A 23,003-nucleotide genomic window follows, 5' to 3' on the forward strand; every position below is an offset into this window, starting at 1 on the left:
CCTCAGGCCTCCAACGCTGGGAGGGTGGGTGGGAAGGGGCAGGGTTATTGGCCTTTCCCGGTAGAGGGATGGCCAGAGAGGTTAAGGGGGTTTGCCTGAGGTCACACAGCAGTGGGACAGGTGGGCCCTGTATGACGTATGGACAGAAGATGAAGCGGCTGTGGGTCCAGAGCAGAGGACAAGCCAGCCCTCAGACCCTCGGCAGGCAGGGACCATCAGCCCTGCTCTCCCTTCTGTCCATCCGTGTTCCACCCTCACCCCTCCATTCTCACCTCCTTCCTTTCCTGTTTCTCCCCTCCATTGAATCCCCTCATCTTTCCTTTCCTGTGGGGCTGGCTCAGCCAGGGTGTGTGTGGGGTGAGCCCTGCCCACGCTTTGAGGTCACCAGGCCAAGATGGAGGCTCCAAAGTCAGAGGATGTGTGTTCAAGTCCAGACTCTGCCATGGAACTTGGGCAAGTTGCCTCCCCTCACTGAGCCTCAGTTCTCTTTTCTGAAAAATGGCAACAATGAAAGGCCTACCCAGCAAATCCTAAACGCCACCCTCTAGCCAGGTGGTTTGCACACGGCAGGTGCCAGAGACACGGAGGTTCTCTCTTGGGAATGAGGGGGGCTTTTCTGCTTCTGTCTTTCCTCTTCCCTCTGGCCTGCTAAGCAGTCTCCGCAGCCTCTGGTTAATTTTGCTGGCATCTTCCAGTTACTGAAGCAACATTGTTCCCATCTTGGAGATGAGAAAATAGGGAATCAGAGAGGTTGAGTGACTTGTTCAGGGCCACACAGCAGGTGAGTAGTACAGCTGGGACTGACACCCATATCAGTTTGCTCACAAACTCATGTTTGCCCTAGAAGCTGGCCTACCTTGCCTCAGTTTCCCTCAGCTAGGCTGCGTAGCTGGGGCCTGTGTCTTAGGGGTGGGGATTGCAGTGTTGCCCTGAGCAGGCCCAGTGATAAGTAGGCCTGGAGGTGTGGAGCTCCCAGCTGGAGCCAGCAGCCCAGATGGAGTGTGAGATACAGGGCCATAGATGGGGCTGGCAGTCAGGTGCCTGGCTGTCCCAGCTTCTGTCAGGGCACCTGGCTGCGGCTCCCTCTTCTCCCCTCCCCTCCCAGAGCCCTTTCCTGAGTCGGTCCAGTCTGGGTCTCTTGCATTTGGTCAGCACATGGCTACAAGGTTCAGGGTGCTGGACTGCGGCGCTGATAGGCACAGCACCTTCGTGTGCCAGGGCTGCGTGTGGATTCAAGTCCAGGCTCTGCTGTGGAGTTTGGGCCTCGCAGGAGATGGGCCAGCTGGAAGCCTAGAAGAGGGGTCCAGGCTGAACAGAGGGATGTGGGGGTCATCAGCCAGGGGACCCCTGAGGGGGAGGGGAGGTCAGAGGGGGAGATGGGTCCGGACCAGCGCTAGATGCCCCCGAGGCCTAGGAAGAGGAGACCGACCGTCCAGGAGTGTGAGACGCTGCAAGGTCTGGGAGGCCGTGTGGGAGAGTCTGGCTTTGGAGATTGGAAGGTCACAGGGTGGGGCTGGGAGTCCTCGGGGGGGGAGGTTAGGTCACCAGCGTGAAGTGAGAGAGCGCTCCCTACAGAACTGGAGGCATTTATCCCGGAAGTGCGGTGGAGAAGTCAGAGTGCTGGAAGGAGGGGGTGAGAAGGGATGTGACTGAAGGCTGGACGGGCCTCCGGGGCCAAGGGTTTTCCACACAGGACAGAGATGATCTTGCGGCTCTAGGCTAAGGCGTGAGGGCCCGGAAGAGGGAAACTTGGAGACAGTGCTGCCACTTCCCTGTGGGTGTGACACCAGCCAGGGAGCTGCTGGCTCACCCCTGGTCTGATTCTGTCCGGGAGCTCTAGGAAGGCTGGTGGAACAAAGGAAGGGAGGTCGTGGGTGCGGCCAGGCAGCCCTGAGCCCATCGTGGTTGTGCCCTGTTGGCCCGCGGGCCTGGCGTCACCTCTAAGCATCAGAAATGAGGAAATTCAGGCTGTGGACTTAGTCGGTTCCTCTCCCTGCTCTGTGCGTACCAGCTGTGTGACCTTGGGCAGGTCTCTCCCCCTCGCTGAGCCTCAGTTCCTGGCCTGTACAATGGGGATGAGGGTGCCCACTTCCCAGGGCTGTGGGGAGGGAGCACGCGGGGACCACCTCACTCAGCATATCCCTCGGGACCTCCAGTCCTCAGGAAGTGATGCTCTTCTGATTTTCTGTCCTCCCAGGTGCCCCAGGAGCTGCCCTCTGCTGCCTTGTCTCGGCCTCCCCTCCCGGGCCAGCGGTCACCATGTTCTCCTGTGTGAAGCCCTATGGGGACCAGAACTACTCGGCCCTGAAACGGGCCTGTCTGCGCAGGAAGGTGCTCTTTGAGGACCCGACCTTCCCCGCCACCGACGACTCACTGTATTATACGGGCGCCCCAGGGCCCGCCGTTAGGTGGAAGCGCCCCAAGGTCAGTGTCTGGTCAGAACTGATGCTGAGGTGGGCAAGCCCAGACCCACCCAGTCTGCGGGGGACAGCGGGTGACTGGGAGGGGTTGCTCTGAGGCCCAGGCAACCGAGAAAGTGGAGCGGCTGATGCTGGGCCCGCCTGCTGTGGGATTTCATCTGGATGGGGAGCCAGGAGAATGGCCCCCAGTTCCGTGGCCACCGCTGCCCAGCCAGGACCTCTCTGGGCCTCAGCTTCCTTATGAGGAAAGTGGGGCCCTCTGTTCTGCCACCCTCCTGCCAGGGTCGTTTCTCGGATACAAATGAGGTGATGTGGATGTGCCTTTTTTTTTAGTACAACGTAGAGTGACATTCAAGTAGAAGGAATTTACTTTGCTGATTATTGTTGTAGTGATTTTGAAATAGTCATTTGCTGTACGTGGAAGGTATTTATTACGATGGTTAATCAGTAATAAGAGTAATAGTAAAAAATAATAGTACCGCATAGAGTTGTGAGCCTTAAAAGAGATGATGCATGAACGTCTGGCACCAAGCCTGGCACCCATAAGCCAGCTGTCACCATTATTGTTGGGATCTGTGAATTATGGAGCATCTGTCTGACGGCTCCCTCTGTCCCAGCCTTGGTCGCTGAGGCTGGAATGTGTTGAACAGAAGCTTCTGGCCTCACGGCATGATCTCATTCTCTTTAACCCCGATTCCTGAGTGTGAGAGTGGGTGTCCCGGGGGCCTGGGTGACGGAGAGGCTGCTGAAGGACAGTGCCCCAGGCCCCTCCCCAGTCTCCGCGGCTGTGCTGGTGACACTGAGAGTTGGTCACACGGGGGGGACTTCAGTACAGGAGACGGTGCTGGACCGAGGTGCCTGGGGCGGGGGGAGACTCCCCCTCCAGTACTCAGAGGAGGCATCTCAGAGTTGAGGGGTGAGAGCGTGGGGTGTGAGAAAGACACGAGCTTGAAACTTCAGCCTTATTTGGGACATGGCAGGTGCGTGGGGTGTGTGGGGTGAAATAAGGGGAGAGGAAGCCCCGGGGACCCTGGGGTCAGCAGGGCCGGGCCAGGGCAGCTGTGATCTGAGGCAGCGGGGATCTTAGGCCAGGCTCTCAACAGCGTGTGACAGGGGAAGATTTGCACGTTACAAAGTGCCTTCCAGCCCCGCTGGACATTTTGGGAAAGTGAAATTCAGTTTTCATGTTCCTCTCACAGGCCAGGCTCTCAAGTCCCTTCCAATGCACAAAATCCGATGTTCTTGGACTGGGGGGCTTAAGAGGTAGGGAAACTGAGTCCGGGAGGGGCAAGCACCTGCCCCGATCGCCCAGCGGGTTGCAGCAGAGTGGCCTGCACTGGTCCTGCAGGCCACTGGGCTCTCCCTTCCTCCCCGGGCTCCTGCCCGCCCTGGCCCACCTCCCCGGTCCCAGATAGAGGGTCCTTGGTGCGCCCTGGGGACCTCAGCCCCATGAGCTGCGCTGCCTTGGTTCTCAGAACTCCCAGCCGCCTCCCTGCCTGGCCTGAGACTCCTGCCCCTTGGTGAACTCCCAACCCCCATGGCTTCCTCCCTCTCCTATGTTTGGTGGGTGGGGAAGGAGGCCTCCCTCAATAGGCCTTTGTGAGGCCTTGGGTGCTCGAGCTCTCTGCCCTCCTCTCACTCCACCCCCTCGCTGCTCCCCTCCTGACCCTCTGCTGCCCTCTGGCCATCACTCAGACATTTTAGATCCTGTGGCTCTGGAAGGAGCCTGGCGAGGCGTGGCTGGGGATGGTTGGGCTTGCTGCAGTGAGAGGGGGAAGTGCCAAGCTGGCTGGGCTCGGCATCCCCCTGCTGTGTGACCCTGCTGGAGTCACCTGCCCTCTCTGGGCCCTTTGCCTGCCAGTTCAGGAGTCCTGCCACGGCACACTCTCCTTCGCTGCCTTTCTCACTGGGCTTGGTGCCTAGTCGTTCCTAGACACATAAAGAGGAGGAGCAGAGCTGCCCCTGCCTTGGATGTGGAGGCCAGCTTGTGGTGGTTGGCGTTGAGACGGAGACGACTGAGCGGGGCCCAGGGGCGGCGGTGGGGGTCAGTTCTGGGTTGGGAGGCAGTTCAGGGCCAGGCACTTCTGAGTGGTGTGGGATGACGGGGTGAGACGGTGTGGACTGGGGTGTGTGTGATGGACGGCTCTTTGTAAGTGGGGCTGTAGGTCGTGGCAGGGTGGGATGGCGGGCATGGCGGGCAGGCCCTGCTCCACCGATAGGATGCGGGATGTAGGGTTGGTGGAGCAGGAAGTCAGGCTCACTTGCCTCAGGCTGGTGGGGTGGGGCCAGCCCAGTGGGGTGACCATTAACTCCCTTGAGGTGGAGCATGGCCCGAGGCAGCCGTGTTTCTATGGAGTCCCATTTCCTGGGTCCTGTGTCCTGACTGTTTACAAATAGAGCAAAAAGCCAACTTTCTCGAAGGCCCAGGGGAAGCCCGTCTTCACTCCCACCCCACCCCCAGCTCCTTCTCTTGACATTAGTTGTGGCCTCTCTGCTCTTGGGGGATCTCCTTGGCCAGCCTCCCTGCCTGCCAGCCTCCCTCTCCTTTCTCCCAAAATGAAATGAGGAGGCTGGCTTTTGAGCCAGATGGCCTTGGCCCTACCTTGCAGGAGGTGTGACCTTGAACAAGTCACTTCCCCTCCCCGGGCCTCAGTTACCTCATCTGTGAATGGGGAGAATAGTTCTCGCTGCTCCTGGTTTCTGGAGGTTGAAGTGACTTGAGGTATATCTGTGCTGTTCAACACACAGGGGGCAGATGACAAACTGCCTGCTCTCACCACCTGCTCCTGCCGGCCTGGTGTTGGGAACCCAGAGCCAGCCCTGCCCGGAAGTCCCATCTCTCCGACTCTCTGGTCCACTTCAGTCCCACCCAGGGCACCTGCCTCGGCCCACACCCTCCTCCCAGGTCCAGTGTTTCTTTGTTTTTTTCCCATTCAGTAAACATCTGCTGGCCTCCCTTAAGGGCCGGGCCAGGGAGATAAGAGGAGATAAGAGACTGGAGGAGGCCTGTGACTCAGGGGGAATCCCAAGGGGATGGGTGGATGGGAGGCTTCCTCCTCTGTCAGGCCCAGGGCCTTAGTACCGCCGCTTCTCATCCCTGTGTACCACTCCACCCCATGTCCCCCCTTGCTGCACTGTGCCTTGTCCCATCTCTGGGGATGATAAGCCTGCAGGTCCTTTGGTGGAACCAAGAAGGGAACAAATAGGGATCCCACAAACAGACGTCAGTTTTGGAACCTCCCAGAATTCTCGCAAGGTGGCCTGGTGGTCCCCGGCCCCATCTGGGGCTCATGCTCACACCAGCACCTGGAGAAGGCCCCGCTCCTTGGCTGTGCTGAGCATTAGGCCCCTTTATGCCGTGAAGCAGGCAGTTTGCGTCAAGTCCAGCCACCTGGGCCTCTGCCCTGCCCAGGAATGATCCCCTCCCTGGCATGTGCTCCGGTGGCCTTGAAGGATGGGAGGATGGGGCGGGAAGGCAAGTCTGTTGCAGAGGGGATCTCTGTAACCCCTGAGAACACTGCCCTGTTTTCGGTCCCAGGTAGAGGTCCTGCTTCCTTCCTGGGCCTCAGTTTCCCCGTTCTAATCGATTCCAGCTATGATCTTAGCTTCCGGGAGGGAGGTGACTGGGGTGAAGGTGGATGGATGAGGAGAAGCGGGGAGAGCGGAGGGGCTGAAGGCGCCCTGGATCCGTTGACGAGCTGCCTTCCTGTTTCTGCCTGCACCGGGCCTGGAAACCTGAAGTTCTGGTTCAGGGAGGAGACGGTTCCGGGCTGTGGCCTCTGTCCGGTGCAGCTGGTCTGGCAGAGGCTGGAGGCTGGAAGGGACCAAGAGGTGAGAGGTGACCACAGGAGCAGGAGGCCGTGCCCCACAGAGATGGACACTGACCGGAGGAGTGGTCACCCCAGCCCTGGGGGTGGCCTGGCCCTGGGCTCCCAGCAGGTGCCTGGCCAGCCCTGTCCTGCAGGCCACTCTGCTGTCCCTTCCTCCCAGGGCTCCTGCCCGCAGCAGAACCTGCCAAGTCCTGTTCCGGACACCGGAGGTGGGCAGAGCCAGACCTGGGCGCTGCACTGGAGCTCTCAGGCTGGTGAGGGAGACCCAAAGGTGAACTTCAGGGAGGGCAGCGTTGGGAGGGAGCACAGCTGGCTGGGGGCCCCGGGGAGGATGGCATCAGAGGTGGCATCAATCTCGAGGCTGTGGCTGGATCCCATCTTGGGGGGGAGTTTGGAGTCTCCATTCCCCTCTGGAGCCTCCCTGCCCATCAGCCCTCTCCATGCCTGTTCTGCTGGTGTCACCGCCTCCAGGCAGCCTCCTCTGATCTCTCCCTGGGTTCCTGCTGTCACAGCTGTGCTCACATGGAGGGTTACACTCAGGCTCCTCCTCCTCAAGGGCTCTGTCTGTGGGCTGGGAATTTTCTGACTGGCTCTGCTCTCTGTGCTTAGCCAATGGCCCAGGGAAGGTGGAACGACAAACACTGGTCTTGAGAAGCCGGGGCTCTATGGTGACAAAGGTGAGGGTCTGCGCTGCCCCTGACCCCTTGGTCTCATTGCCATATAGCAAGTCCCCCAAGCTGGGCTAAGGACAGGTGCAGGGGATGGAGAAGGGATGATAGCTTTGTCACTCATAAGACCTGGCCCAGCTGGAGGCTCTGGAGCTGACTGTCTGAATTGGAATCTCAGTTCACCTCTTCCTCTGTGGCCCTGTGCAAATGACTTACCCTCTCTGTGCCTTGGTTTCCTCATCTATAAAATGGGGATGCTAACCGTACGTGTCTCACAGGGTTGTTCCGCACAGCTGGGCACACAGCAGGTGCCCAGTCATTGCAAGCTGTTTCTGATTGTTCCATTCAGGGTGTCCCAAGGTGGCCGCTGGACTCCAGGGCCAACCCCAGGTGCCGCCGCCAACCTCAAGTCGTTTCTCTATCTTGAGCTGGAAAACCTGTGCCTCTCCTGGCAGCGGGAACACACCCAGACCACCATCTCCTCTCCGCTCCCTCCCAGGCTGGCAGATTTGCCCCGGGTCTCTGCTCTATCACAGGGAGTCAGGGCAGTGCCGAGCCTGGAACCAGGGACTCTGGAGCCCTGAGCTCAGTCTCTCCCAGGGGCCAGAGGAGTGTCTGGGGCAGGCTGGGGTGGCTGGACCTGCCCACAGGCTGCCCTGGCAGTGCCGCTTAGTGGGAAGGAGAGCTCTATTCGGGGGGCTAGGCTCTGTCTCATCCATCCACTTGCCCCGTGACCCTAGGTGTCCCTGCCCCATCCTGGGCCTCGGCATCCCCCTCTGTGGAATGGGTGGTCCTGTCTCTGTGCAGGGCCCACAAGGGGGAGGGGTGCCTCGGAAGTCACTTCCTCTGATGCCAGGCGGTAGCTGTCTCTTTTCCCATGGTGGGGATGTGGCTGGGGTCCTCCAGGTATGAAGCCCCCCTCCACCCTTGTCCTGCCTGCCCTTCCGGGCCCCAGGGAGGCAGATGCTAAGTCATGGCTCCCTCTGGCTCAGAATTCTGAGCTGGGCCTGGGAGATAAGATAAGGACGGCAGCTGGGTGGGAGGCAAAGCCACTGCTTCCTGAGAGCTCACTGGGTTTCCAGCCTCACTGGGTTTCCATGACCTGGGGCAGTGTTACTCAGACCTGTGGCATTCCGCAGTCTGTACTCTGGGGGAGCCTCTTGCAGCTTGGCCCTGGGTCACCCTGAAATCCCATCTGGAGTGCTCATGCCCTCAGGGGAGTTACAGCGCTCAGTGGCCCTCCCAAACTCTGGTTTTCCCAGGCAGAGGTGGCAACAGGAGTGCTGAACACCTTAGTGAGACCTGATGGCCCTTTGCCCCGTTTTCCCCTGCCAAGTACTCTGCCTGCATGTTCTGTGGAGTCCTTACACAGCCCTGCAAGCATAATAATTTACTTCCTTTGCACGGGGAGGAACTGGAGGCTCAGAGAGGTTGAGCCACTGGCCCAAAGTTGCACAGCCGGTAAATGGGGAGCAGGAATTTGAATTCTGTCTTCCTGACTCTGCTGCCCTCTGCTGGCTGCCTCCAGTAGGACCTCAGTAGCTCTGTTGTGATTGAACTGGTTCAGGAGCACCAGCTGAAGTGGAGGCAGGCCAGTGTGCTGTGTGGCTGGGATATGTTGTTCAACCTCTCTGGGCCTCAGTTTCCTCATCTGTGAAATGAGCACAATTCCCACCTCTCAGGACCATGGTGAGGATAGATCACGGTGCCAGCAGGAAGGAAGGCATGTCTCAGTGTTTACCTCCCCCACCCTGTATTGTCACCCCCCTTGGAGAGCAGTCACTCGCTCTCAGCTCTGTAGAATGAAGATGCTGATGGGTGAGGAGGAGGGGACTGGGGTGGGCACTCGGGGAGCCCTGGGGATGTCTGCTCAGCTCTGCTCAGCATTTGCTTGCTGTGTGTCCTTGAAAGTCACTGCCTGTCTCTGAACCTTCATTCCTCATCCATAAAATGGAATAAAAATGCCACACTGCTTGGGTGGGGTGAGGGTCAGATGAAACAGCCATAGGATGTGCCCACATGGGTCCTGGGATGGTTGTCTCCTCGCTTCTCCCTGGCCCTTTGCACTTGGCATGTGCAATTTTGATGTGTTTCTGCCCTGCACCTCACCCCACTTTGTGACTGTGGGCCCCTGAGAGCTGGCTGGGATGGGCCCTGCAGGGCTGCTGGTGCTGGAGGATGATGGACACTGAGCCCTTGCTGGTCAGGGAGGACCACAGAGGGCAGGAGGAAGGTGGTGGCCCGGGTCCAGCCCCTCGAAGTCCTTCCACAGTATTTGCTCATCATCCAAACTTTGGCAGAAGAGCAGAGTTCTTCAGCCAGGGGAGGGGAGAAGGGCTTTCTGGGCCGCCCTGGGAGAAGCTGGATTTGGAGAAACTGACCCAGGGCCCCAGTAGGCAAGGGGAGGCGGGCGAATCTCCCCGCAGACAGTGAGGTCTCCTCTCGGGTTCTCCACAGGACATATGTGAGGACCCCCGCCTCTTTGTGGATGGCATCAGCTCCCACGACCTGCACCAGGGCCAGGTGGGCAACTGCTGGTTTGTGGCGGCCTGCTCGTCCCTCGCTTCCCGCGAGTCACTGTGGCAAAAGGTGAGGCCTGGGTCAGGCAGGGGTGCTGGGGAGACTTAACTCAGCCTGACGCCCTCCCCATCAGATGGGGGAGGTGCAGCCTGAGTGAGCAGGTGAGACGTTATGACAGCCTGTGTGGGGAGGGGGCGGGGTGATGCCAGGGCTCCCCAGCACTGACTGAAAATCAGAATTGCCTTCCCTGCCCCTGCCAGCTCAGGGGCAGGTGCTGGGAATCTGTAGAGCTCCCAGTTCTGATGCGGCCACTCTTGACTGTTGGGGGCCCACTGTGCAGAATATGCACCTGTGAAATGTGGAGGCTGCCTAAAGCATGTGCAGTGCGGAGACACCACCAACTGCGGCTCCGGAGACCCCTGCCAGTGTCTGCTGTGCGACTTGGCCAGCCCTTGTCCTTCTCTGGGCCTCACTCTTCTCACTCTGAACAGCTGGAGTGATCCAGACAATCCTGTTTCATTATTCATGGTTCCAAGCAGCTGATATTCTGGACCAGAACCACAGGGTTTTAGGTCGGAAAGAATGGGCTCCAGTCCTGACACTTCGCCCTCTTGTGGCAGCATTCGGCGGTGCAGCCCTTAAGTCCAACACTCAGAGCTCTCTCCTTGGGGAAGCAGGGAGGCTGGAGTTGTGGTTTCTAAAGAGTAACTGATGGGGACTGCATCCTGGGTTCCCACGCCAGCAAATACAAGTCATTGCCCCTTTCTCATCCCTGCCGTTTCTGCTCTTTCTGTAGGGACTAGCAGTAGGGCTTAAGAGCACCGGGCATCCGAGTCTTACGGGCTCAGGTGCGAGTCCCAGCCTCTCCGTTTCATAGCTTTGTAATTAGCCTCAGCTTACTCATCCAGAAAGTTGGGATACCAGAGTAGCTCCCTCTCGGGGAGCTGTGAGGGTGGCACAAGGTACTGTAAAGGGCCTTGTGCAGTGCAGCGCTGCAGTGACCAGTGTTGTGATCATTAAGATTCATGGGACATAATGGGTGTTCCTGGGCAAGCAGGGTGCAAGGGGCAGAGGAGTTTGTTCTCATCCTCTGAGGCGTCCCTCAGCCATCAGAGGGAGCTGTGCCCTTCGCCGAGGCTGGGACTGTGGTAGGTGTCCTGTTGTCATGTCTTCTGAACAGGGGTGGGACCTCTCAAAGCCACCCCCAAGTGGGCATCCCTGGGGCCTGGCCCCGGTGGTCCTGTGGGATACGGGAAGCTCTGTGCTGTAGGCCCCTCGGCAGAGGCCACTGCTGAGATCCGTAGACATGGGTGGTCATGGGGCGTCCAAGCTGGGAGGGCCTTGGAGAGCCTCATAGCCCACAGACGCTTGGGATCTGGCGCTGTTCTTCGGGTGTAGAGCTGTCCTCACCCTCCTGCCTCCAGGCTCCAACCGCCTTCTCTGAGCCCAGAACAAGGTGCCCAGGTCAGGGCTCCGTCTGGGGCTGGAGGTGGCACATGGGAACCCTGTGGGGCTGGCCTTACACCTCCTACCCAGCCCTGTAATTGCCTGTTTATCTGTGATCTCTTCTCTTGAGCTCACAGACAAAGCTGGTCTATATCTTCCTGATGAGCCCAGCAGGAGCCCGGCACAGAGAGGGCTCAAGAAAGTTTTGAGAACAGAGTTCCTCCCCAGCGGCTGGCCAGCAGCCCCAGGCCTCCTGGGGCCTGCAGTGGGGCGGGGGCCTGGCCCTCTGTGTCCCCTCCTGGGGAACAGGCTGTCTAGTCATTTGTAGAGATGAGCCTCAGCTTACTGTGTGCCCTGCCCTGGGCCCGACCCCTGGGACAGCTCTCCACCTAGCAAGTGGGAGAAGGGGCCCCGGACCCACAGGCAAGAGGCTTGTTGTTGGTGCTTTGTGACCATGGGCAGGCCTGTGTTTGTCTCTGGGCCTAAGGTTCCTCCTGCAGGGTGTTGGGGCACCCAGCCTGGCTTGTCTGGAAGCTTCAGGGGCCGATCTCCAGGAGCTTAGGTCCCTGGGAGGTTGGGCGAGGCAGGCTCTGCTCTGGGCTAATTGCACTCTACCTTCTGGTGCTGCTGTGGTGACAGACCCTGGGTCCCAGCAGCAGGCACAAGGCCCCAGGGAGCTCATTACTGAGCCTTACCTCCCCTCCTGTCCCTGCTGACTGGGCCTTGTTTGTTGTCACCCCTCACTTGCTGGGCCTGTTGCCCTGCAGGGCCTCCCCTGCCCCACCCTGTTTTCTCCATGGAATGGGGGTGCTCAGCCTGAGCTGCACCCCTGCTCCCTCTACCCACCTCACACTCTGGAGATGCTAAGCCTCAGATGCAGGCACATCATGCCCCTGACACATATGCCCCCTTCTCCAGGAAGCCACCCCTTTATCTCTAGTACTTGACATGGCCTGGGGCCGACAGGCAGGGGATTTGAAGCCAGCGGGTCCTGGGTTTGATTCTGGCTGGGCTTCTCGCTAGTCGTGTGACCTTGGTCAGGTCATGTTTCTTTTCTTGGCCTCTGTGTACACCTGACTTTTCCAGTCCCCATGGTGGTGGGAGGATTAAAGGAGCCCACAGGGTAGGGGTGCGGGGCAAGCCCATGGCATTTAGCAGCAATCTAAGTCCCTCTCTGCCCCTCCTCTGGCCTCCCACCTATTCCCCTCTTCTGCCGGACACTTCCAGGAAGCAGGCCTCCCCGTCCTATGGGATCCCTGATGGGGGCATTATGGTCTCCCCAACTTGACTGTGCATTCCCTGAGGGCAGGGCAGTGGACTTTAGGTGACCAGGTTTTGTGGACCAGAGTCAGATGTGACAGGGGGGTGGAGCATTTGCCGTTAGCCTGGCCTGGCCCGAGCCAGGTGAGTTCACCTTCCCTAGAGCCTGGCATGGCCCCAGGCGCAAGGGCAGGCCTGAGCCCTGCTCTGAGTCACGGGCTACCTGGGCCCAGGAGGAGACAGCCATGCCCCCAGTGGGGGGAGAGCAGAAACCCAGAGGGGTGCCCGAGTGTCTGAGAGCAAGTTTTGGGGGGTGGGCATCCTGGGCCGGGGCCTAGGGGAGGCACCTGGTGGCAGGGCCTCGCAGTCTTTTAGTTCCACCTAAAAACGTTTCCCATCCCACCTCTGCCCATGTTATATGAGCAATCCCCGCCCTTTAGCATATAGCAGTTCATGCACCACACGGTAATTGAGCACCAGCTATGCCCCAGCACCATTCTAGGTACTGGGGACAGGTGATTTTAAAAAGTACCTGGAAACAGCCAGTGTTGAGGCTTTTCTACATTTCCTTCTAGTCTTTTTTACATTTGGGGTTAAGGAGGGGCTTGTTCATTTGTTACGGTCACATTTTTGCAGTCACGGATGCAAGTCTGTACCTTGCTTTTCTCTTCTCTATTCACTCCTACGTCCAGCCTTTGGTGGGGCCTCCCAAGGCATCTGGTGGCCAAGCAGAGGTTTGTGGGAAGCAGTGGGCCAGCCCCACCCGCAGCCTCCCGCCTGCCCTTCCTTCCCCTCTGGCCGTCCTTGGTCCCCACGGCTCCCTCCCTCCTGCCCTGCCTGTCTGTGAGGCCCCAGCCCTGGTAACAGCTTCCACCTTCAGCCTCCTCCTGCCGGTCGGTAACCCTCTGCTCAGGCCGAGACGAGGCCCTTCCCCAGGGTCCTGCGGCCTCTGAATCCTCATTGGTAGAAGCTGGACACCTCCCACCATGTCCTGCAGGCCCGGAGAGGTGGCGGCATTCTCTCCCTTCAGTGATGCCTCCAGACCACACCCTCCCCATATAGACCCCTGCAGGCTCATGCCATTTGTCCCCCACCAGCCCCCACCAGCAGCCCACCTTACTGCCATCCCCTGGCAACCAGCTACCCTGGCACCCAGGCATCAAGGGCTCAACACCTCCAATTTCCCAGCCTTTCCCACCCCAGGTACTGCTGCGTCCCAGGGGTTACTGTGCCTGTGTGGCTGACACCCTGCCCTCATCACCCTGGCCCAGTTCTTGGTTCTGTTGCTCCATCACCCTCACCTTCCAGCCATCTCCCTCCTTCCCGTGCCCGATGCACAGTTGTCTCTAAACCACATTTTGACTTCGGTCAGTGCCCGTGAACTCTCTCCCCATGTGCCCATCTTCCTCTTGTTGTCCCTGTCCTTAGGCCCCATGATCCATCACATCAGCTATTCTCTTGTCAGTGTCATTCGTTCATTCATTCATTCAGGATTTCTGAGGGCCTCCTATGTGGCAGCCCTGTTCTAGGTAGTGACTAGAGTGATGAACCAGACAGCCACAGTCCCTGCCCTCTTGGTGGGGAGACATCACAGACAAAAACGAAGCAAATGTACAAATAAAAAGCAAAATTTAGTGCTGGGAAGGAAATAGCTCCTCCTCATGAAGGAGAGAGAAGCTCCCCGAACAGTCACTCCTGAGACACATTGTTCCCCTCTCCTCTGCTGCTCCAGCTACAAAGTAAAAGGTTCTGTGAGGGACAGGCATTTAACATTTGCTCCCTGGTTTTCTCGAATACCATCGGGGAATTGCTGCCAGCAGCTCCCAGAACTGACCCAAGGGCTTGAGGTGTTGTCTTAACAGGATCAGGTGCGTGGTCCCCTTTGGTGACCCTCTTGCTGTTTGTGTAGCCCAAGACCCCACTGACTTACTTAGCTTCCATCTAGCAATTGACTGTGCTTGTGGTCCACTGGGCCCTTCAGATTGTTTTCAGTTATTACACTTTGGCCTGTGCTTCTGTCCTCTTTTTTGTGTGTGGCAGTGTCATGGCAGCTTCCCCTCTCCCTCACCCTCACCCCCAGTTACGCTCACATTTCTTCCATTTACCCACGTATAACAGCGGAGCTCCTGGTTCCCCCTCAGGCACCGGGGATACAGACGTTTGTCAGATTCTTCCGTGGCCTCAAGTCTCCCCGGGGGAAACTGAGGCTCAACACAGGGGTAATAAGTGGTGGGATTTTAGTAGAAGAGCTTCCTGGGCATGTGGCTGCCATGCGGCGCAGGGTTGAGGCGGGGCCAGCAGGCAAGAATCATCCAGGTCAGTGATTCTCAAAATACAGCTCCTGGGCCAGCGGTATCAGCATCACCTGGGAGGTTGTTAGAAATGCAAGTTCTCAGGCCTCATCCGAGACCGATTAAATCAGAAACTCTGGGGTGGGGCCCAGCAAACTGGGTTTTAAGTCCTGCAGCTGGTTTTGATACTCCCTGAAGTCTGAGAACATCGGTCTAGGTGAGAGATGATGGTGGCTGGGCCGGGGTCCTGGCAGTGGGGTTGGGGAGACGTGTTTCCAGGGTAATCCACAGGCCTTGCCGATCGGGCATGGAGGGGTGCGGGTGAGGCCGAGTCAAGGAGGGCGCCAAGGTTCGGCTTAGGTGACTTCAAATCTCAAATCGGTGGGCCCCTCTGGGCCTTATTTCCCACCCTCCTGCCAGGGCGTCTTCAGCCTCTCCTGATGTGTCTCCAGCGAGCGCTTGCCGCCCCCCGCCGCCCTCTTACTGCCTGTAAGCAGTGCTCCCTCTTCGCAGCAAGCCAGCTCTCAGCCCATCCTCGGTAGCCAGCGCGGTCGCCACAGCAGCTGGTCCCTGAGGAGCCTGCCACCCTCCTGCCTGCCGGCAGTGCCTCCATTACCGCTCCTGCGAGGAGTAGAGAAGGAGGCATGTGGGGAAGCCCGCCCCCCTGCCCACCCCATTTTGAGGACGGGGTGGGGCTGGGAAGAGCCAGTGGCAAAGAGGGGCGGGACGAGGAGGGGGCGAGAGGGGAGGCGGGGCTCCCCTTTGGTGGCTCTCGCCTTGGCCGTGAGTCGGCTCGGCTCCTGGACGGTGGAGGCGGCAGCAGCAAGGGGGCCATGGCGGAGGACGAGCCGAAGCCGACCCAGCTTGACGTGCCCCTGGTCCTGGATGAGGACCTGACCAAGCAGATGCGGCTGCGCGTGGAGAGTCTGAAGCACCAGGGGACGCTCCAGGATGGCGAGAAGCTGCTGCAGCCGGTCGAGCCCATGTACCGCGTCGGCTTCAGCCAGCAGCAGAGGCTGCGGTTTGAGCGCCGGGACGTCGTGCTGGACAAGCCGGGCAAGGTCACCATCACGGGCACCTCCCAGATCTGGACGCCCGACCTCACCAACCTCATGACGCGGCAGCTGCTGGACCCCGCTGCCATCTTCTGGCGCAAGGAGGACTCGGAAGCCATGGATTGGAATGAGGCCGACGCCCTGGAGTTTGGGGAGCGCCTGTCCGAGCTGGCCAAGATCCGCAAGGTCGTGTACTCCTCATCACCTTCAGCGAGGGCGTCGAGCCTGCCGACCTCAAGGCCTCCGTGGTCTTTAGCCAGCTCTGATGGCAGCTGCCCGCTGCTACCCTCTCCCTTGGCCCACCTGCCTGACCCCTGCCCATACCCCTTTCCCCCATGTGTGTGTTTGGGGACATTCTTCTAGCTGCTGGCCTGTACTTGGCTTGGCCAGGACCCCTGAGCCTGCGTCCTTCCTTCTCTCCTTTCCCTGGTGCCGGCGCTCCTGTTCACGGGAGGAAGATGCAAGGGCTCCGTAGTCTAGAAGCTGACCTGGCTGCCTCTGCTTCTGCTGTAGACCATGGAGACCTGGTCGGGGCTAGTGTGGGAAGATGGAGAGGCCGTGGGAGATTGCCTTCTCTCTGCTCCATTGTTGGGAGAGAGACTGAGAGACCAAGACAGAGACAGACACAGACGGAGAGAGATAACTCTAAAGAACCAGCCATTGGGCTTCCTCCGGAGACAGGGGCCCGGAGACGACAAAGCAGCCTCCTTGGAGAGTCTGGCACACAGGCATTTGCTGCCCTCCTGGCCACGATGCCCCTTCCCAGTGTCCGTGTCTGGAGGTGAGCACTCAGCCTGCTGCTCCGGGCACCTTGTGTGGGCCCACGACACCTCAGGGCTCTTAAGACATTGGGCAGGGTTGCTGTGAGGGCTGATTTGGGCAGTGGGCAGTGGCTGGCACGCTGGAGGCTGTGCAGGCCAGCTGTTGCTCTTCTAGGAATGACTTCAGGAGGGGAGAAGTGAAGGGGGAGATCTAGAAAACGTTGCGTAGAGATGTATCTATCTGTACATACACATATGTATTGAGAGAGAGCATGCTATATTTATATGGTTGTATTCTATACCTGCCCTGTGAATAAGTCTGAATTGCCTAGCTGGTTCCCTGGTGGCCCTTAGCAGGGCCTTGATCAGGATGACATTGCGGAGGGGAAGCTCCTGAGCCGGGAGACTCTGAGGTTCATGCAGTGAAGTGGGCAACAGTGTAGTAAACATGTTTCCCTCTGCCTGGGGGAAGCTGGATAGAGGGGGTCCAGAGCCCTGGAGCTGGAGACAGTAACATCTCTGGGGCCTGAGGTGTCCCCTCCTGGGATGGCAGGCTTTTCCTGGCTAACTGGTCGGAGAAGGCAGGTGTGTCATCCTGGTGTGGCATCTTTGGTGGGGTTGAGGGTTAGGAATCGGGGGCAGCCTGGGAGGGGAGCTGTGATGGATGATGGTCAGAAGTGGGCTGGAGGTGACAGTGTGGTGTGACGGCGGAACACTGGCCTCAGAGGTCACAGGGCAGAACCCACTCACCAAACAAAGAGGGAAACTGAGGTACAATTGCCAGCAGATTCAGTTCCAAGCCCCAAGCCCCCTTCACGCTGCACAGGCCCAGTGAGCTCCTCTGAGGCCTGGCACCAGCCAAGGGCACCTCAGGAAGCGCCCCCAACACTGTGTCTCCAGGTCAGCCCTGTTTTTTGTCAGGGACGTGCCCATGACATTTCCCTCGTGAAGCAGAGCCGTCGGGGGGGCTGCAGGGCCCTGGGAACAGAGGCACTGAGAGGAGATGGAGGGTCAGAGCCAACCCTAGCGGCCAGGGCTGCCGGGAGGGCAGGCCCCCACTTTGGAGGCAGGCAAGCAGAGGCAGTTGGAGTCGATTCTAAAGTGGGAGATTTGGCTGTGGTGTGAGCGATGGTCCTTTCTAACTTGAAGCTTGGGTGTCTATTCCGGGACATGCTTGGATCCCTGCCTGCTTCTCTGCTGACTCCGGGGGAGCCTGGAGGCTAGACCCCTGTGGATGGCACTGTCCTTCTGCCTCTCTGCTTGACCCCTCCCTGCAGCTCTGGGGACCCTCTTGGTGCAGACTGCTTGTATCCCCACCCCAGCGCGTCTGCTCTGTGTAGGCATGTGAGTGCCTCTGCCGCGCTCACCGCGCGTCCCCAGTAAAGCCTGTGTGTCCCCGCCTCGTGGTATGCGTTCTCTTCCCAGGAGCCACCCCTGCCTGGGCCCCCTCCACACCCCTGCCCCCTCCTCCTGCCGCTTTCAGGGCTGAGGCCCAGAGCAGGTGGTGACCGGCTCAAGGTCAGACATCAGCATGCGGTTTGGAACCAGGTCCCCTGACACCCAGCCAGGAACCAACAGCCCTGACAGTTTTTTCTCCAGTGGCCCCCAGACCAGCCTCTGTATGGGGCATGGAGAGAGCCATGCTGAGGCCTCGGGGAGACACTTGGGGCCCACAGGGGATGGTGGGGACCCACCAAGCCGTGCTCAATCTGGAGTCTCCCTCCCTTGTAGGGTGGCCGGGTGGGAGGCAGATGGGACAGGGGAGTGGCTGAGAGGTGGGGTGGGATCAGGCCTGTGCCCCGATTTCCCTAACATACTGTATGTCCTCAGGCAGCCCCTGACCCTCTCCCAGCCTCAGACCTTCTAAAGGGAACAGCCTGGTTCTCTGAAGCCCCTTGCAGCCCTGCCCCACTGACCAGAGAAGACCCTTGTCACCACGTCGCCTTAGTGCCCCACCTGACCCTGACCCTCACTCAATTTATGGACGGTGACAACAGAGGCCCGGGGAGGAGGCTGCCGGCTCGAAGTCACAGAGGGTGTGTGGAGGGGCCGGCGACGGGGTGCATGTGGATCATGCTCTGGGTCTGTGGACCTTCGACCCCATGACCGTGGCCCCCTGGGATGGGAAGGGCCGATGCCCCCATCCCATCTGAGGGCTCAGGCCCGGGCAAGGCCGCCTTCTCCCCCGGGACAAGGGCAGGCCCCGCTTCCGAGGCCGCTCTTGGGGCTTTGCTTGGAAACAGCCCCCCGGGCGGGTCTCGCATCCCCGTCTTCCTCTACCCCAGAGCCCTGCCCAGAGCAGCAGCTGCCGCCTCATTTCCCTTCCCCAAGCCCTGCCCTCCAGCCCCAGCCTCCATCCACTCCTGAAGATACTTCTGGGAGGGGTGGGGGGAACAGAGACGGGAACCCAGGCTTCCCACCCCGAGGACAGCAGTAGGAGGCCTGGTTCTGCTCCTGAGACTGGGTTGGGGGGAGTGCAGGGAATGGGAAACGAGGACCTGCTTTCCATGGAACCCGTGAGAAACCACCGAGCAGAGAGACCTGCCATTTCCTGAGCTCCTGCCTCCCACTGAGCCAGTGTACGGTAGTGTGAGGGACCCAGCCTGGCGCTGCCGCCAGCCACCACCTGTGTGACCCTGAGCAGCCTCTCGGAGCCTGTTTGCTCATCTGTCGGTGGGGATAGTAATGGTTCTTTCCTCATCGGGTCACTGTGAAGATGAAATGACTTAAAGCTAGTGAAGCGCTGAGCTTCCTGAGAGGCACACGGGCTTCCTCTCTGGATTTCCTCCTTGTACTTTCCCAGTCGCTGTAGACACAGAGTCTCACTTTGCACCATGATTCTGAGAGGAGGGTGTTAGGAGAACCTATTTACTAAGGAAGAGTGTAGGGTTCAGAGAGGTGTAGTGAGTTGCCTGAGGCAACACAGCAGCCATTGCTTAGGGCAGCAGGCAGTGTGGGGTGGAGGGATAGGCAGGGTCCAGGCCTGGCTCTGTGGTTGGAGAGAGTGGTCATGGGGGAGTGGATTCTCCTCACCATTACCAGGCTTGGAAGGGCCCAGCTGAGGGAGCCTTAAGCCCTCACAGTCTAGCCTGGGAGCCTAGCCCGAGGGGCCACCCAGGTCTCTGAGCTTCTGGCTCTGCTCACTCCTTGTGAATAGGGATCCCGGGGCCCCCTGCAGGTGTGTCAGCACCCCACGCTCCAGATGGTGAGCTGGAGGCGCTCCTCTCTCAAGGGGCTGGGGGTGGGGATTGCCCAGTCTTCCTGGCTTCTTCCAGCCGTGGCGTCTGAAACTTGGGAATTTGAGACTCTTGGAATCAGAAGCTGAGAACTGAGAAACTTCAGATGCTCAGAACCAGGGACCCTCTTGTTCTGAGGATCTGGAGAGGACTGTGGCTCACCTCACCCAGCTTGGGTAACACAGGAAACTCCACTGTAGCCCCTCAGCCTGCAGCCCTACTGGCCTTGTTTAGAAATGCTCCTGGCTGGCCCTCTGGGGTCCCAAGCAGAAATCTGTGGGAAGCTCCCTCTCTGCCACACGGACAGACACACACGCACACACTTGTGCACACACATGCATGCTTCTGTGCACACACTCACACACGGGCATTCACTCACTTGCCCAGGGTCCCAGCAGGATTTGAGCCCAGCCACTTGGGTCTGGGTGGGAGGCCCTGAGGGAGAGCACCGAGGGGGTGCTCCAGGTGCTGGGGCACCAGGGGGTACTGTGGCACACCCATCAGTGGGACTCTGAGGTTTCTGGGTGATTCTGCAGTGGGTGGCTGTTAATGGGCGCACGAGGGGCTCCAAATCCCACAGAGTTCTTGCCTCACTGCCCGGTCAGCCCAAGGAGGTACCTCAGCCCCTTCAGGCCTGTTTTTCCCATCTGCACAGTGGACTGTCATTAAGGTTTTCCTTTCTCCTCTTGGGAGGGAGGTTGACCAGGTCCCCCTGAGGTTTGCACACACCATGTACTCCACACACGAGCAGGGGCGACCCCTCATGTGTGCACAGCCCTCCACAGTTGATGCAGTACAGCCAAGACCATTCTCCACCTTCGTTCTCACAACAGCCTTGGCGGGAGGGTAGGTAGATGCGGAGACACTGAGGCTCCAAGAGGTGGCCTAGTCGAATCTTAAGTCCCAGCCACACACTGAGGTTGGTAAATGGGTGTCCAGCATCAAACAACAATCAGTATCAAGGCTACAGAGGACAAGGAGCTTTATTTGCAGGTCTTAGGAATTGCAACGGGGGAGACACAGATTCAGGTAGAACCAAAAGAGCGTTCCAGGAAAGAGGAAGTCGGGCTTGTAAAGGCAACAGCCATAAGGTCGTTAAAGGAAATATTTGTCCTTAAGGCTGTCAAGAGTTACTTTAGGGTAAGGATCCAATAAATATCTTGAGTTTCTGGAACACTGGGCAAACGTTCTGGATGGCTGCATTAAGACAAGAAGTGGTCAAAGTTCAGATTCCATACAGGTGATGACGTGTAGAGGTCACACTTTCTCAGTGGCCTCCCAGCTCCGTTTTAGAGCGCTGTCTTCGTGAAACTGACTCCGTTTGTATTTTCCTTTCACACCACTAGTGTGTACAAGCTCACCAGCTGTCCAGGCCCTCGCTGCGGACGGCATTTGGGGATTTTCCTCCCAGAAAGATTCAGCCAGCTGTGGAGCTGGCCCTGGTCCTGTGCCGGGCGGTGGGGATCTGAGCAGGAGCTTGGGGGAGGGGCTGCCAGACGGCGCCCAAGGGGAGGGTGGGGTCAGGAGGACCCTGCAAGCTGCTGCTCAGCTGGCCCCGAGGGACAGGGACGGGGATGAAGCCGGCAGAGGGAGCCACTCGTGCAAAGCTGAGGTGGCCTGAGGCATCACGGGGTGTAGATTCCTATAGTGCCTGAGGGAGGCAGTGTTCAGGGGTGAAGCTGAGAGCTGTCCGCAGGGCTTTGAATGCCGGGCCAGGGAGCTAGTGTCCCTGGCGATGGGGCTTTTCAACTGTAGTCACACGAGAGGAGAGAGACAGCCTAGTGAGCCCTTGGACCCATCCCTCCACCTCACCACCTGCCAGCTCATCGTTGATCTTGTTTCCTCTCCAACCCCGCTCCCCCCAGGCAGCACGTCATTTCATCTGTAAATATTTCTGGATGTATCTCTGAACGATAAGGACTCGTTCAAAACCCGGAACCATAATACCTTAACATAACTAAAAATAACTTTATAGTAATGCCTTAATATCATCAAATACCCAGTAAATGTTCTGGTTTCCACTCTGGGTCACAAATGTTTGTATGTATATTTTACAGTTTGTTTGAATCAGATCCAGACAAAGGTCCATTACTGCAGTCCGTTGGTTCCCCTTCATCTTTTCATTTTTTTCCCTTGCAATCTGGTTGCTGAAGAAGCCAGTCATTTGCCCTGGGAGTTTCCAACCATCTGGATTTTGCAGGCTTCGTCTTCCTGGTGTTGATGAGTATTTGTCTGTGCCCTGAGTCTCCTGTGGGGTAGCACTCACCTCTGGAGGCTTCATAAGATGCGGCACAATTTTTTTTGCACAACTCCTTCATAGGCGAAGCTCTCTCAGGAGGTACATAATGTCGGGTTGTCTCTTTTTTGTGACATAGGGACCATCGGTGATCCTAAATCGATGTTAGAAGCCACGATCGCCTAAATCCGTTATTTGTCAGTGGTTGCAAAAGAATAGGAGTCTAGGACTTCCCTGGTGGCGCTGTGGTTAAGAATCCACCTGCCAACGCAGGGGACACGGGTTCAAGCCCTGGTCCGGGAAGATCCCACGTGCCACGGAGCAAATAAGCCCATGAGCCACAACTACTGAGCCTGCGCTCTAGAGCCCACGAGCCACAAGTACTGAGCCCTTGTGCTGCAACTACTGAAGCCCGTGCGCCTGGCGCCTGTGCCCCACAACAAGAGAAGCCACCGCGATAAGCCCGCCCACCACAGTGAAGAGTAGCCCCCCGCTTGCCGCAACTAGAGAAAGCCCGCACGCAGCAACGAAGACCCAACGCAGCCAAAAATAAATAAATAAATATATTTTTTTAAAAAAAGAATAGGAGTCTAATATTCTAATTTCTTCTCACTTCTTAGATGGAATTCATCACCAGATAAAAACCTCCCTTCATCTGCTGTTGGTTACTCTATGGCACAGTTTGTTTAGAAAAGTCAGGTTAAGTCTTTGATTTTTTTTTTTTCCTTTCGATTTCCAGTTTCAGAAAAATGAGTTGTTTCCCTGCCACCCTCCAATAGTGACTAATTATTTGTTTGTGTTAATATCATCATGGTCTCATGGATTTGAACATATTGGATGTGTTTTCGTTCATCACCGTCATTATCCTTTACTGCTGCTCAGATTGGCCCGTCTTTGGCTAGTGGGAGTCTCTTCACATTGGTCCTGAATCCTCTGGTTGCTTCCTTGATTTCTGGCATGACCGGATGTGGTGTGGAGAGTGTTTGGTTTGTGTGCCCGTGGGAGCACACCTCCCTGGACAGGCTGCTTCCTCTCGCTTGGTACCCTGGCTGGCAGCGGAGAGGGGCTGAGGGGGGGTGAGAAGGCTGGCCTGGGGCTTCCTTGAAGGGCTTCCTTGAAGGGCTGTGGTGTGGGAGGGAGATTGAGGCCCATGGAGATCGCTGACTCTGTATCACAGGCCCTGGAGCCTCATTAGCTGCCTTTTGAGTCACAGAGGGTTCAGAGCCAAGCCCTGGGTTTGACTAATGATGCTCCCGTGGCCCCAGTGGTACCTCCCAGCT

The 23,003-nt window shown here is 58.3% G+C and overlaps 2 protein-coding genes across 2 annotated transcripts in view; both read left to right on the forward strand.

The window, feature by feature from the left end:
* The first annotated feature begins 2,239 nt into the window (after window positions 1-2,239).
* CAPN5 (calpain 5) overlaps window positions 2,240-23,003 on the forward strand; it is a 35,656-nt gene continuing 14,892 nt past the window's right edge. The window contains exons 1-2 of the mRNA XM_007461712.1: window positions 2,240-2,424; window positions 9,376-9,507. Of these exons, the coding sequence (XP_007461774.1) occupies window positions 2,260-2,424; window positions 9,376-9,507 (297 nt within the window). The 5' untranslated portion in view covers window positions 2,240-2,259. The remainder of the gene's footprint in view (window positions 2,425-9,375; window positions 9,508-23,003) is intronic.
* OMP (olfactory marker protein) lies at window positions 15,269-15,756 on the forward strand. Its single transcript, XM_007472078.1, is given in 2 exon segments — window positions 15,269-15,683; window positions 15,686-15,756. Coding segments are annotated over 2 exon segments (486 nt in total).

This window comes from Lipotes vexillifer, unplaced genomic scaffold (genome assembly GCF_000442215.2).
Source record: "Lipotes vexillifer unplaced genomic scaffold, Lipotes_vexillifer_v1.1 scaffold223, whole genome shotgun sequence".
Classification (NCBI taxonomy): Eukaryota; Metazoa; Chordata; class Mammalia; order Artiodactyla; family Lipotidae; genus Lipotes; species Lipotes vexillifer.